The 14,610-nt window shown below is 35.5% G+C and overlaps 1 protein-coding gene across 1 annotated transcript in view; it reads left to right on the top strand.

Annotated features, from left to right (window-relative positions):
• LOC107691746 (serine/threonine-protein phosphatase 2A 65 kDa regulatory subunit A beta isoform-like) overlaps positions 1–14,610 on the top strand; it is a 25,587-nt gene that overhangs the window by 4,475 nt on the left and 6,502 nt on the right. Inside the window, exons 5-9 of the mRNA XM_016490547.1 lie at positions 1,266–1,413; positions 1,632–1,787; positions 5,082–5,196; positions 10,276–10,346; positions 12,512–12,646. Of these exons, the coding sequence (XP_016346033.1) occupies positions 1,266–1,413; positions 1,632–1,787; positions 5,082–5,196; positions 10,276–10,346; positions 12,512–12,646 (625 nt within the window). The remainder of the gene's footprint in view (positions 1–1,265; positions 1,414–1,631; positions 1,788–5,081; positions 5,197–10,275; positions 10,347–12,511; positions 12,647–14,610) is intronic.

Below are 14,610 nucleotides of genomic sequence, written 5' to 3' on the forward strand. Positions count from 1 at the left end.
ATTTCGGTGCATCCCTAGATGTAAGACTACATGTTTTATTTAATTTAATTTAAATTTAACAGTAATTTACTTTCAAATGCCCCAATTGCTGAAGGGTCTGCACAACTTTTTAGTACAATTTCAAGTTGCATTGTTCAAAATACCTGTAGTAGCACAGCAGTGCGTACCTGTTTACATTTAGTTAAGGTGGACTAGATTAGACTGTAATACAAATAGTTGAGTTTGCCTGGTACATACAACATTTATGACAGGTTTTCATGAAAGTGTTGGTCAGTTTGTCTGCTTGACAATTCCATTTTGCACTGCAACAATAAAACTGAAGTGAGATAAACAAACTGAGAAATGTTTCTGTTTAGTTCAAACAGATGTCAAAGTTTTCCTTTGGGGACATAATTTGAATTTGGAAAAAGGTAATAAATTGCAATATATCGCAGAATATCGCAACAATATTGTGCCGTGACACAAGTATCGTGATAATATCGTATCGTGAGACCTCTGGTGATTCCCACCCCTAGTATATATATTTTAAATATTTTTAATGTTCATTAATGTTATCCATGGTTTTTTTTGTGCCTCTTTTTTAAAAGTATCGGTTCAGGCACCCGTTAGGGAAACCACAAAAGTGATTCTCATTGCTGTCTAATTACTGTTAATTCTGGCAAGTACATAAAGGTATTACAGTAAAAAGATAGATGTAATACAAGGCAGTACAAGAAATACTGCCATTTAAATCTGAAGTATTGATAATAGATTTTTTTCCTTTTGCATTACAGTGATGGTGCTAAAACCGGCATAATTTACTAAAAGTTTTTCTTTTTGGGGTAAAACATGATCTGGAGATATTTTTTAACAGATTACACAATATTCACACCAGTTTAAAATGTATATTAAATGTATTCCCACTTCACATCACTTCTTTCTGTGTCCGTTGCATGTTCTTTGTATTGACAATATCAGCAGCTGTAAAACAGGGTTCCAGCTGGCTTCTATCTTATTGAGTTTTGTACAGAACCTGTAATACATTCTGACATCAGGATTTTTGTCCCTGGTGCGAATGGCTCGATAGGAATATATTGCTTAAATGTATTGTTTATTGTGGTAATAATTATTCACTCTCAGTGTGAATAGCCATTTAGACTAAACGTAATTATAGTTACGGAGTGTTAATGTTCCAATAACCAAAGTGGAAAGGAAAATCACTACCTCATTGTCTTCTTTTTCTGTTTAATTGGAAATGTGTTAACACATGTATCATCTCTCCTCAGGCACTTCCGTACCCTGTGTTCTGATGATACTCCCATGGTGCGCCGTGCAGCCGCCTCCAAGCTGGGTGAATTTGCCAAAGTGTTAGAGCTGGAGTATGTCAAGAGTGACATAATTTCTCTCTTCACTGCATTGGCATCTGATGAACAGGTCTGGTTTTAGTAATACTCACTGAAATATACACAGTCTAATTCCGTCATTACTCAAACTACAGCTAAAGTCTCTTGAGCACATGTTGCATGACAAGACCATTGGAGGCTTGAAATGTTTTCATTGTGTTTATGTAACTAGTGCTGGAGCAGTATTGTATGGCAAATATCAAAGTGTTTTCTTCTGACATCTGAATGCAAACATTTACATCACCGCAGGACTCTGTTCGTCTCCTGGCTGTGGAGGCTGGTGTCAGCATTGCCACTCTGTTGCCTCAAGAGGATCTGGAAACTCTGGTAATGCCCACTCTGCGCCAGGCAGCAGAGGACAAATCCTGGAGGGTTCGCTACATGGTTGCAGACAAATTCTCTGATGTAAGCCAAAAGCAAATCATGCGTTAAGTTAATTATATGTAATTGAATTTTATTGGAAAATCCAAGTGTTTATCACAAAATTCCATTTTCATGCAGCGGGGTTGCTTTTCACCCATAATTCTCCTCATGGGCATAACTACATTACTGTTCAAGTTAGGCGCTGGTAGGATTTTGAAAAGTATCTTATGCTCACCTAGAATGCATTTATTTAAAAACAGTAATATTGTTGAATATTATTTCAATTGAAAATAAGTGTTTTCCATTTTAATATTTTTAGAAATATAATTTATTTCTGTGGTGGCAAAAAGGCAAGGCAAGTTTATTTATATAGCACATTTCATTCCTTTACATAAAAGGAAGTAAAATAATCATAAAAAATAATCACAACAATAAAACAAGCGATTTAAAAACTTTTAACATTTTATTTAAAATGAATTTAAAACAGTTAAAAATAGGAAATGATTATATATAAAATACAGTGCAATCAGTTCGGACGTAGTTCGGAATTTTCAACAGCCATTTCTCCAGTCTTCAAAATCACATGATTTGGTGTTTAAAAAACATCTCTTATCACAGTTGAAAATGGCTGTGCTTTTAAAAATCTTTGTGAAAAATGTACTTTTAAACAAACCAGCTTTAAACCTCTGTCTTGTATTGTGAGCTTGAGGCTGCATTTACACTAGCACAAAAAAAATCAGATTTTTTTTACTCTCATTGGAATTTGTTGCACGTGTAAACATAAAAATCTGAGTCGAGATCTTATTTTTTTGCTTTAAAATGTGGTTTTAAAGCAGATACCTGTGTGATATCTGGATATCTGACCTACGTTTAAACACACATATCCGATTCCCCTCAGAACTCCAAGCCACCACAATGCAAGGGCGACACATTTGACAATAAAGATAGCATTTTAATTCTGGCATGCTGTATGCGCTCCCATTTTATTGAGGTGGGAACTTCATATAGGCAAGAAATTGCGCAACATTCAGAAGCTCGTTTTTAACCCCTGCGCTGTGAATTTTATAAATACATCAAGCTTTGTTATATTTTTACAAAGCTACATTATATTTCTCAGCAATGAAGTGATAGCTTAGCTGTTTTTGTAATTAAACCAGCAAGCTTCACTATTATTCCACTCACTCTCTCGCTCTTGTTAATTCCTTCAAGTCTGTTCAAATAAATATAATCTTACAGTGCTACTTTATTTCATTTTAGAATTCTACATCTAATGAGCTTTAGATAAAATAACATGAAAATTACCATTATCTTCCGGTCTTCATCTGTTCAGTCAAATTTTGTGCTTCAGAACATTCATGACAGCTGTTGTCTATGCAGACAAATAATAATGGCCACTCCATGTGAATTATATAAATAATTTTAATAGCACGGCCATTCAAAACCCAAGGGTCTATCATGCGCATAGTAAAGCGATCACTGACGATCATTTTGGGGTGGGAATGAATGTAAACACAGATATCGGTTACCAGTCTTGTCTAAAGTGAATGTAAACAGGCAGGCCAAAAAAACGAATAAAAGATCGGATCTGTGCATCAAGACTTGCAGTGTAAAAGACTTGTCTGACTGATAAAAACCACTAAATCTTGTGCGGTTCATAAATGAATGTTGTCTCAGTATTGGCAGAGCTCTACCACTAAATAGCGATGCAGCAATCACTGCTATATGATGTGTATTTGTGCACCCTTTAACTTGGTTTTATATTGTTAATGTTATATAAGCTACCTGGAAACCTCTTCTCTGTTATATATCAGTGCTAAGGTTCAACAGCTGGATCGCAGTTTCAGGATGACACCTCATAAGAATTCACTGCAAGAGTATCACTCGTTTTCTCGATGCATCGTTTACAAACCCTGACGATGCATATGCATCGATCTTGAAACGTGAATCGTCGATTTCGGACAGTAATCGATTTAAAACGCTAAGAATCGAGTGAATCGCGATTTCTATAGCGATTCAATGCTTTCAAAATATATACACATTAAATGACTACAAACACGAATTAATGGAGACCTTGAACAGTGTTCGTGCCATTGCATCTCTCCTTCACACACTCCACTATTTACCGCCTGTGACTGTCACAAGATTGCGCTCGTGCTCAGTTCGTCTCACTGACACATTTTTTGAGCAGCTGATGTGTTAAACTGTTAAAATAACCACAGCATTAACAACAACCTTGAAATAAGAGTTTAAGGGTTTATCTGATAATTAGATGCATGAAAGTAGCATTCGTTGCTATAGCAAACAGACATCGGGCGCGTTTTCTTTGAGAATCATCATTCGCCGATAGAGAGGAAAAGTTAAATACTATAGCATTTTATTTTATGAAAATGAGATAAAGATGTTTTCGTTTGAAAGAGAAGTGATCGCGCTCTCAAAGAACTTAAGACGTGCCAAGAAATGCCTAATATGGACAAAGGCATCTATCGCTACAGCTAAGCTGAATAAAAAGCAGAATGAACTGGTGAAACGTTAAGACAATAAACACAATAAAAACCATTTATGAAAAAAAAAATAATAATACATACATAAAATTATTGTATTTGTCATTTCTGTCACTTCTGAAATGATGGCTATGCCCCATTTTGGCTTACATAAATTTCTACATATGCCATGTCATGCCATAGCATCATTAAACTAGCATCTAACAATGGACAAATGTGTTTTTTCTTCCTCTAACCTATGGTTCTCTAACCATGAAGGCTGCTGTAGAGTTCTACCACTGAATAGCGATGCAGCAGTCACTTCTGTGTGATGTGAATTTGTGCACCCTTTATCTTTGTTTTATAGTGCTAATGTTATATAAGCTACCTGGAAACCTCTTCCCTGCTAAGGTTCAACAGCTAGATCACAGTTTCAGGATGCCACCTCAAAAGAGTTCACTGGTCTCTATAATCCTGCTGTGATGCACACTGCTCATTGTTGTGCAACTTGACCTAAATGCAGTTCCTTTCCATAATAATATGATAATATTTGTCATTTCATCGGATGGTTTTGGATTATCCTGAGCCACTTGTAATGTCAGATATTTTACAGGAAAAGAAATGTTGAATGCAGTGATAAAAATACCTAGAAATACCCTGGGTTTGAGCAATGGCAATTTGACCCGCTTTAGAAATGAGAATTATGTACCACATCTTTTGTGCAGTGTGTGCAGTGCCTTGATTGTATCCTAGCATGCTCCGGAAGTGGCTTTTGTCCTTGAGTCTGCAGGAAACGCAGGAAACGCTCTGTGAAATGGAAATATGAAGTGACATGCTTGTCTCTGTGAATTTACAGCTGCAGAAAGCTGTGGGTCCAGAAATCACAAAGAATGACCTAGTGCCAGCCTTCCAGAACCTTCTGAAAGACTGTGAGGCTGAGGTTCGTGCTGCTGCTGCAAACAAAGTCAAAGGTGAGAAAAAGCACCAACGCAGCCCTATAATATATGAGCATGATGTTGATTTGCAAATCAGTTCAAATCTGTTAATTTGCAAAATAGGTTTAAATAATTGTAGTTAATATATTTTCAGTAAAATACGTTGCACATTTCTGTAAGTTGCATAGTTCAAAATTGCATTCTTGAGAGAGTGTATATGAAAGAAAACAGATGTGTATGTCATGTTTTATTATTACATTACAGAAATAATGTAAAATACTGGTAAATAAAACTTTAAACATGTATTTAAGCTTCCGTCATTCCACAATAAATCACTGAAATTAAATGACATTCAGAATAGGAATGAAAAATGTAAGTGTAAAACATAAATTAAAGTGGCATTTATTATAAACACCAAGCCTAAACATATATTTATTTAAAGTGCAACTGAAACTACCAGTGTGTTGGAAATGTGCTGTACAAATAAACTTACGTACCTCTCTTATTTGGCACAAATTCAAATGTGTGCACTTTGCATGTTTGCATAATATAAGTTGCTTTTGAATATAAGTTGCAGCAGGTTTCAGAAAAAGGTGACATGTTGGCGAAAAATACTGATTTATATACAAATTTTGTATTTGCGGAAATTTGCTTCTTTTTTTCTTTAATTTTTCGTTTAGTCAGTTCCTTGTTTAAGGAATTAAAAATATTTAATATTTTTGTCATATAAACAGCTTTGGATTTTGAGTGGGTTTTGTTTGTAGCTGGCATTTCAAACTGTGGTTCAAAGACTGCATGTTACTTAAAGGGGTCATATGATGCGATTTCAAGTTTTCCTTTCTCTTTGGAGTGTTACAAGCTGATTGTGCATAGATAAGATCCCTGAAGTTGCAAAGACTAAAGTCTCAAAACCAAAGAGATCTAGAATGCATTTATTTAAAAACAGTAATATTGTTGAATATTATTTCAATTGAAAATAAGTGTTTTCCATTTTAATATTTTTAGAAATATAATTTATTTCTGTGGTGGCAAAAAGGCAAGGCAAGTTTATTTATATAGCACATTTCATTCCTTTACATAAAAGGAAGTAAAATAATCATAAAAAATAATCACAACAATAAAACAAGCGATTTAAAAACTTTTAACATTTTATTTAAAATGAATTTAAAACAGTTAAAAATAGGAAATGATTATATATAAAATACAGTGCAATCAGTTCGGACGTAGTTCGGAATTTTCAACAGCCATTTCTCCAGTCTTCAAAATCACATGATTTGGTGTTTAAAAAACATCTCTTATCACAGTTGAAAATGGCTGTGCTTTTAAAAATCTTTGTGAAAAATGTACTTTTAAACAAACCAGCTTTAAACCTCTGTCTTGTATTGTGAGCTTGAGGCTGCATTTACACTAGCACAAAAAAAATCAGATTTTTTTTACTCTCATTGGAATTTGTTGCACGTGTAAACATAAAAATCTGAGTCGAGATCTTATTTTTTTGCTTTAAAATGTGGTTTTAAAGCAGATACCTGTGTGATATCTGGATATCTGACCTACGTTTAAACACACATATCCGATTCCCCTCAGAACTCCAAGCCACCACAATGCAAGGGCGACACATTTGACAATAAAGATAGCATTTTAATTCTGGCATGCTGTATGCGCTCCCATTTTATTGAGGTGGGAACTTCATATAGGCAAGAAATTGCGCAACATTCAGAAGCTCGTTTTTAACCCCTGCGCTGTGAATTTTATAAATACATCAAGCTTTGTTATATTTTTACAAAGCTACATTATATTTCTCAGCAATGAAGTGATAGCTTAGCTGTTTTTGTAATTAAACCAGCAAGCTTCACTATTATTCCACTCACTCTCTCGCTCTTGTTAATTCCTTCAAGTCTGTTCAAATAAATATAATCTTACAGTGCTACTTTATTTCATTTTAGAATTCTACATCTAATGAGCTTTAGATAAAATAACATGAAAATTACCATTATCTTCCGGTCTTCATCTGTTCAGTCAAATTTTGTGCTTCAGAACATTCATGACAGCTGTTGTCTATGCAGACAAATAATAATGGCCACTCCATGTGAATTATATAAATAATTTTAATAGCACGGCCATTCAAAACCCAAGGGTCTATCATGCGCATAGTAAAGCGATCACTGACGATCATTTTGGGGTGGGAATGAATGTAAACACAGATATCGGTTACCAGTCTTGTCTAAAGTGAATGTAAACAGGCAGGCCAAAAAAACGAATAAAAGATCGGATCTGTGCATCAAGACTTGCAGTGTAAAAGACTTGTCTGACTGATAAAAACCACTAAATCTTGTGCGGTTCATAAATGAATGTTGTCTCAGTATTGGCAGAGCTCTACCACTAAATAGCGATGCAGCAATCACTGCTATATGATGTGTATTTGTGCACCCTTTAACTTGGTTTTATATTGTTAATGTTATATAAGCTACCTGGAAACCTCTTCTCTGTTATATATCAGTGCTAAGGTTCAACAGCTGGATCGCAGTTTCAGGATGACACCTCATAAGAATTCACTGCAAGAGTATCACTCGTTTTCTCGATGCATCGTTTACAAACCCTGACGATGCATATGCATCGATCTTGAAACGTGAATCGTCGATTTCGGACAGTAATCGATTTAAAACGCTAAGAATCGAGTGAATCGCGATTTCTATAGCGATTCAATGCTTTCAAAATATATACACATTAAATGACTACAAACACGAATTAATGGAGACCTTGAACAGTGTTCGTGCCATTGCATCTCTCCTTCACACACTCCACTATTTACCGCCTGTGACTGTCACAAGATTGCGCTCGTGCTCAGTTCGTCTCACTGACACATTTTTTGAGCAGCTGATGTGTTAAACTGTTAAAATAACCACAGCATTAACAACAACCTTGAAATAAGAGTTTAAGGGTTTATCTGATAATTAGATGCATGAAAGTAGCATTCGTTGCTATAGCAAACAGACATCGGGCGCGTTTTCTTTGAGAATCATCATTCGCCGATAGAGAGGAAAAGTTAAATACTATAGCATTTTATTTTATGAAAATGAGATAAAGATGTTTTCGTTTGAAAGAGAAGTGATCGCGCTCTCAAAGAACTTAAGACGTGCCAAGAAATGCCTAATATGGACAAAGGCATCTATCGCTACAGCTAAGCTGAATAAAAAGCAGAATGAACTGGTGAAACGTTAAGACAATAAACACAATAAAAACCATTTATGAAAAAAAAAATAATAATACATACATAAAATTATTGTATTTGTCATTTCTGTCACTTCTGAAATGATGGCTATGCCCCATTTTGGCTTACATAAATTTCTACATATGCCATGTCATGCCATAGCATCATTAAACTAGCATCTAACAATGGACAAATGTGTTTTTTCTTTCTCTAACCTATGGTTCTCTAACCATGAAGGCTGCTGTGTAATTTGCCCCCTGACTAAGCATTTAAAGAATTTAGGGGAAGCATTTAAATAATCCTGTGAATGCACTTAAAGAATGCAGAATCGAATCGAATCGGATTTAATTGCGAATCGAATCGTTCTGATTTTGCAAAAATCGTCATTGAATCGAATCGAAAACCTATGAATTGTGAATCGAATCGATTCGCTGTCTACCCAAAGATTCATAGCCCTGCTGCTCGCTATAATCCTGCACTGATGCACACTGCTCATTGTTGTGCAACTTGACCTAAATGCAGTTCCTTTCCATAATAATATGATAATATTTGTCATTTCATCGGATGGTTTTGGATTATCCTGAGCCACTTGTAATGTCAGATATTTTACAGGAAAAGAAATGTTGAATGCAGTGATAAAAATACCTAGAAATACCCTGGGTTTGAGCAATGGCAATTTGACCCGCTTTAGAAATGAGAATTATGTACCACATCTTTTGTGCAGTGCTAGAATAGCCTTGATTGTATCCTAGCATGCTCCGGAAGTGGCTTTTGTCCTTGAGTCTGCAGGAAACGCTGAAGTGCTACTGTGAAATGGAAATATGAAGTGACATGCTTGTCTCTGTGAATTTACAGCTGCAGAAAGCTGTGGGTCCAGAAATCACAAAGAATGACCTAGTGCCAGCCTTCCAGAACCTTCTGAAAGACTGTGAGGCTGAGGTTCGTGCTGCTGCTGCAAACAAAGTCAAAGGTGAGAAAAAGCACCAACGCAGCCCTATAATATATGAGCATGATGTTGATTTGCAAATCAGTTCAAATCTGTTAATTTGCAAAATAGGTTTAAATAATTGTAGTTAATATATTTTCAGTAAAATACGTTGCACATTTCTGTAAGTTGCATAGTTCAAAATTGCATTCTTGAGAGAGTGTATATGAAAGAAAACAGATGTGTATGTCATGTTTTATTATTACATTACAGAAATAATGTAAAATACTGGTAAATAAAACTTTAAACATGTATTTAAGCTTCCGTCATTCCACAATAAATCACTGAAATTAAATGACATTCAGAATAGGAATGAAAAATGTAAGTGTAAAACATAAATTAAAGTGGCATTTATTATAAACACCAAGCCTAAACATATATTTATTTAAAGTGCAACTGAAACTACCAGTGTGTTGGAAATGTGCTGTACAAATAAACTTACGTACCTCTCTTATTTGGCACAAATTCAAATGTGTGCACTTTGCATGTTTGCATAATATAAGTTGCTTTTGAATATAAGTTGCAGCAGGTTTCAGAAAAAGGTGACATGTTGGCGAAAAATACTGATTTATATACAAATTTTGTATTTGCGGAAATTTGCTTCTTTTTTTCTTTAATTTTTCGTTTAGTCAGTTCCTTGTTTAAGGAATTAAAAATATTTAATATTTTTGTCATATAAACAGCTTTGGATTTTGAGTGGGTTTTGTTTGTAGCTGGCATTTCAAACTGTGGTTCAAAGACTGCATGTTACTTAAAGGGGTCATATGATGCGATTTCAAGTTTTCCTTTCTCTCCAAATCTAGACTGGAGTTAATTTGTATATTTGCTCTCAAGAGTGCATTCTCTGATAATCATGAAATTACACTGGCATTTTTCTGAAAATGTTCTTATTGTGATGACCCTAACTGATTATTATCCTCAGAATTCTGTGAAAATTTGCCAGAGGACAGTAGAGAGACGATCATCATGACACACATTCTCCCCTGTGTTAAGGTAAAATGCTTTTTCATTCAGCGCTTGTCAACATCTCTGCAATCGGTCACATTTCAGACTGATCACTTGTTCCTCATTGTTCCAGTACTCATCACATTTAATTGGTGTGCAGTTCCAATCCAGGATCAGTTACTGGCAGATAACTCTTGAGTCAGCATCTGTTCTCTAAGTGTCTAAGACTTTAACAAGATCAAATTAACAGTGTGTCATCGTGTCTGTGCTCTGACCTACTGGCTGTAGCAACCGTAGTGCACTTCTGTATATCACATACTATATATATATCAATCAGTGCTTTCTCCGCTATTGTCATTTTTTTTTTTTGAGAGTGTTCTTTGTTTTGGACATGCCCACCAAAATATCTGCAGTGGCTCACAGCATAGATACAAATAATTGCAAGATTGATGGCAGCACAGCACTTTTTATTCCAAACCTTTTGTGTAGCTGAAATACATTTGAAACTTCCTTACAAAAATGGAGCTTTGACATGTTTCATAGCAATATAAACATTCAACATGGTCCGTGGACCGCTTTGTTCCGCGTTCATATAGACTTGAATATTTTTTTGCTTTAATAGTGGCTGAACATTTTAAAATGGTTCATGTACCTTACCATTCAAAAGTTTTTGGTCGGTTTTCGCTCTTCAAAAAAAGTTGTTTTTGAAGAGTCCTTTATACTCACCTAGACTACATTTATTTGATCAAAAATACAGTAAAACTGTAATATTGTTCTTATTTAGAACCGGTTCTGTTTTTTTAAAAGAACCAGAACCGTGAGCAATTTCTAAGTTTCGGTTCCCGAAAACGGTTCTGGTGCAACACGTGACCAAGCGCTGTGAGCAGCCTTGCACCAGCATTTCCCGTAAAGGATGTCACAAACCAAATAACAGAAACGCCGCCCTGCCTCTTTAATTACTGAGCACATTGTTTCCCATGACGCGCACTCCACAGACGCGCCGCGTCTTTAACTGCCGAACACATCGTTTTCCACGACTGTACGCGCACTCGCGTCTTTGATAAATGTGCACGTTGTTTTGTCTGACTGTACATGTACCGGCAGCACGCAGCTCCTGCCGCCACTAAATTACATTATATTTGTCCCATATTGTCATTAATATACATACTGACTTCAACTTGGACCACTAAATAAATAGACTGCTATTGTTATGTAAGTATGAGGGTTAGATTATTTAGTGTACAGGTCATTTCAAGAGTGATAAACAAAGAGATAGAAAATATTTTCATGCATTTTAAATGTTTAAAAATGTGGAAACCACTCATTGCATCACACCATCTCCTGACATGCATTACTCAACATTACTTACTACCTTCCAGCAACACTACATTCAATTAAGGTAAAATAGTACAAAAAAAAAAAATAGTTCATTTAAATAAAATCGGAATTGTTAGGCAAAACTGGAATCGGAACCGGAAAATTTCTAACGATACCCAACCCTAATAATTATGTTGAAAACAGTGCTTAATTCCACTTAATGTTGGATTTGCGTAATGTTATTGTGAAAACCATTTTCTTTGATGAATAGAAAGTTCAAAAGAACAGCATTTTTTGGCAACAATCGATATTTTTACTGTGACTTCGGATGAAATGATTTTGTGACTTTGGATCAGTTTAATACATCAATACAAAAAATTTATTTTGACACTAAACTTTTTAACGGTAGTTGGTTGTTTTTGCTGGAAATTCAGTGCAAATTTTTGCACAATCCAGGGAATTTAGTACAGTACAAAAGTTCTTCATTGATGTTCTTTTTCCTTTCATTTGAAACCAGATAGATGCAAAAAGCCCAAAAGCAAGATTCTTATTGTCTGAGCAAAAAAAGCTTGACATTATGTAACACTTGAGTTAAAAACAAACTTAAAACCGTAAATCAGTACCAAAATACAGTCCTACCCACTGATAGCCAAAATATATCTACCACTGTTAAATTTAAATTTACCAATGTATGCCTACTGCTTTTACAGTCACAAAGTCTATATAATAATACCCTCCAGTAGGATCAGTAGCAAAATACTAAAGCTCCAGTATATACTGATACCAGTGAGATTTCATAGTTCATGTAGACTTCAGGTATTACACGTCATTATTTGAAAGTTGCATTAAAGCATTGATAGTCATTGATGGCATGTTGTTTGCTCCTCTTTCAATAGGAACTTGTCTCAGACACTAATCAGCATGTGAAGTCTGCGCTGGCGTCAGTCATTATGGGCCTCTCCACCATCTTAGGCAAAGACAACACCGTTGAGCACCTGCTTCCCCTTTTCTTGGCCCAGCTCAAAGATGAGGTAAGCCTGCTGTGTGTGTGTGTGTGTGTGTGTGTGTGTGTGTGTGTGTGTGTGTGTGTGTGTGTGTGTGTGTGTGAGAGAGAGAGAGACAGCACAGGTCTGGCTGAGGTAATTTGCGTCATGTTCCAGTCACAGATGATACTTCTGTGCAACTGCTCACTTTGATCCTGTCAAGGTGAGGCATTGCTAATGCTAGCCTTTTAGTGAAAAGCAGAAAGCATTGAAGTGAGAGATGAATGGATGAGTGCGGCACACTATCTCACGTCTCATCTCTTTATTTGCTGGGGCTTTTTGTTGCTTGCTGCTGTCTGTATTGCGATCGCTCTTCTTTAAACTGCTTGGGAGAAGTCTTTGAACATCTGTCAGTCACACAGACTGCACAAAATAAATAGAACAAAGCCAGCTCCTGGACTACAGCGTGCATTGATCCATGTTTTAAGACAGGAAGCTGTTTTGCTTTCTGTGTCAGTTCTTGCACTGTTCTGCAAAAAGAAAAAAATCCTGTCATAGTTGTCAGCCTGATGAAAACTTGACACTGCGACATGAAACACTGACATTTAATGGTTAACATTCCTGCTGACTGCATGTAGAGATTAATAAGGAATTTTATTGGGAAAATGGAATCAGTGTTAGTATTTTTAGTAATATTTATATACTGTAATTTGGCATATTGTTTATATATTTAATTGGGCTGGGTGATATGACCTAAAATCAAAACCTCGATTAACTGAACACTTTACCTCGATTACAATTATTTTAATTAATTTATTTTTTTGACCTCCTAGTTCAATAAAGGTTTGTACTGTAAATATACTCAACTATTAAAGGTGGGATATTTTTTTCTAATGAAAGAGTGCATTTCTTATCTTTCATTTTTTGCAAATCAAATAAATGAATATTGCCATGTCAAAAGTAGAAAATAACCAGCATCTCTTGCAAAAAAATACATTTTAAATTAGAGCCCAACCGATATATCGTTTTGACAATATTATTGGTCGATATGATCCTGTCGCAGATATATCAGTATCGGCGGATATGCCGCCGATATGAAATTTTTTTTACAGAACATATAATGCAGATTAAATTCTTCTGAATGGTGTAATTACTTAGTTTGTCTAGCAGAGCGCGCCCCATTGTTTGCTACTGACGACCCAGGTCAGTGTAGTGTAGAGATGCGCGGATGAGCTCAAACTTCACCCGAGTCCGCTGCTTCAAATTATCCGCCCGCCACCCACCCGCACCATGTGTGCCACTCAGTCAATGCTGGTGTTTATACTGGTGTTTTGACTATTTGTGCTACCCTGTCAGATTTTGCTACCTCCCATTAAAACAGATGGTAGCATAATTGTAGCATTATTTGTCAGAACATCGGCCACGCCGCGCCCAGAACTCATGCTTATCACATCGGTCACATCACATCGCACGGCGCGACAAAATACAATAGAATTCTATTGCCGTGCTGCTCGCATCCGGTGTAGAATAGAACCCATTATAATCAGTGATGTTGTCTACACTGGAGTGGGGGGGGGGGTTCCGTTTTAATTTTTCTGGACTCCTTTTTAATGGTTAAATTTATTTTAATAAAAAAACATGTCTAATTAATTAAAGTCATGAAACTTAACATCAATTTATCAAAAGTTTAACAAAAATTACATGTTTAGGGCCCTATGAAATGCATTGTGTATTTACATTTTTTTTAAAGGCATAAAACAGTCATTTAATTTATCTTTTAATTAATTAAAATTAAACATTTTATTTTTGGAAAATAAAGGGGATTTAATATTACAATTAAAACATTGAAGAAATATTGTATGATTATTTCTTAAAAATAAGGTTTTAATAATTTTAGTAGTAGTTAGTGTTGTCACGGTACCAAAATTTCAGTATTCTGTACCAATGGTTCTCGGTACCAATTTCGGTACCAAAGCAAAACACAAAAACATGCTAATTGAACAACATTTTTA

This window comes from Sinocyclocheilus anshuiensis, unplaced genomic scaffold (assembly GCF_001515605.1).
Source record: "Sinocyclocheilus anshuiensis isolate Anshui unplaced genomic scaffold, SAMN03320099.WGS_v1.1 scaffold246, whole genome shotgun sequence".
Taxonomy (NCBI): Eukaryota; Metazoa; Chordata; class Actinopteri; order Cypriniformes; family Cyprinidae; genus Sinocyclocheilus; species Sinocyclocheilus anshuiensis.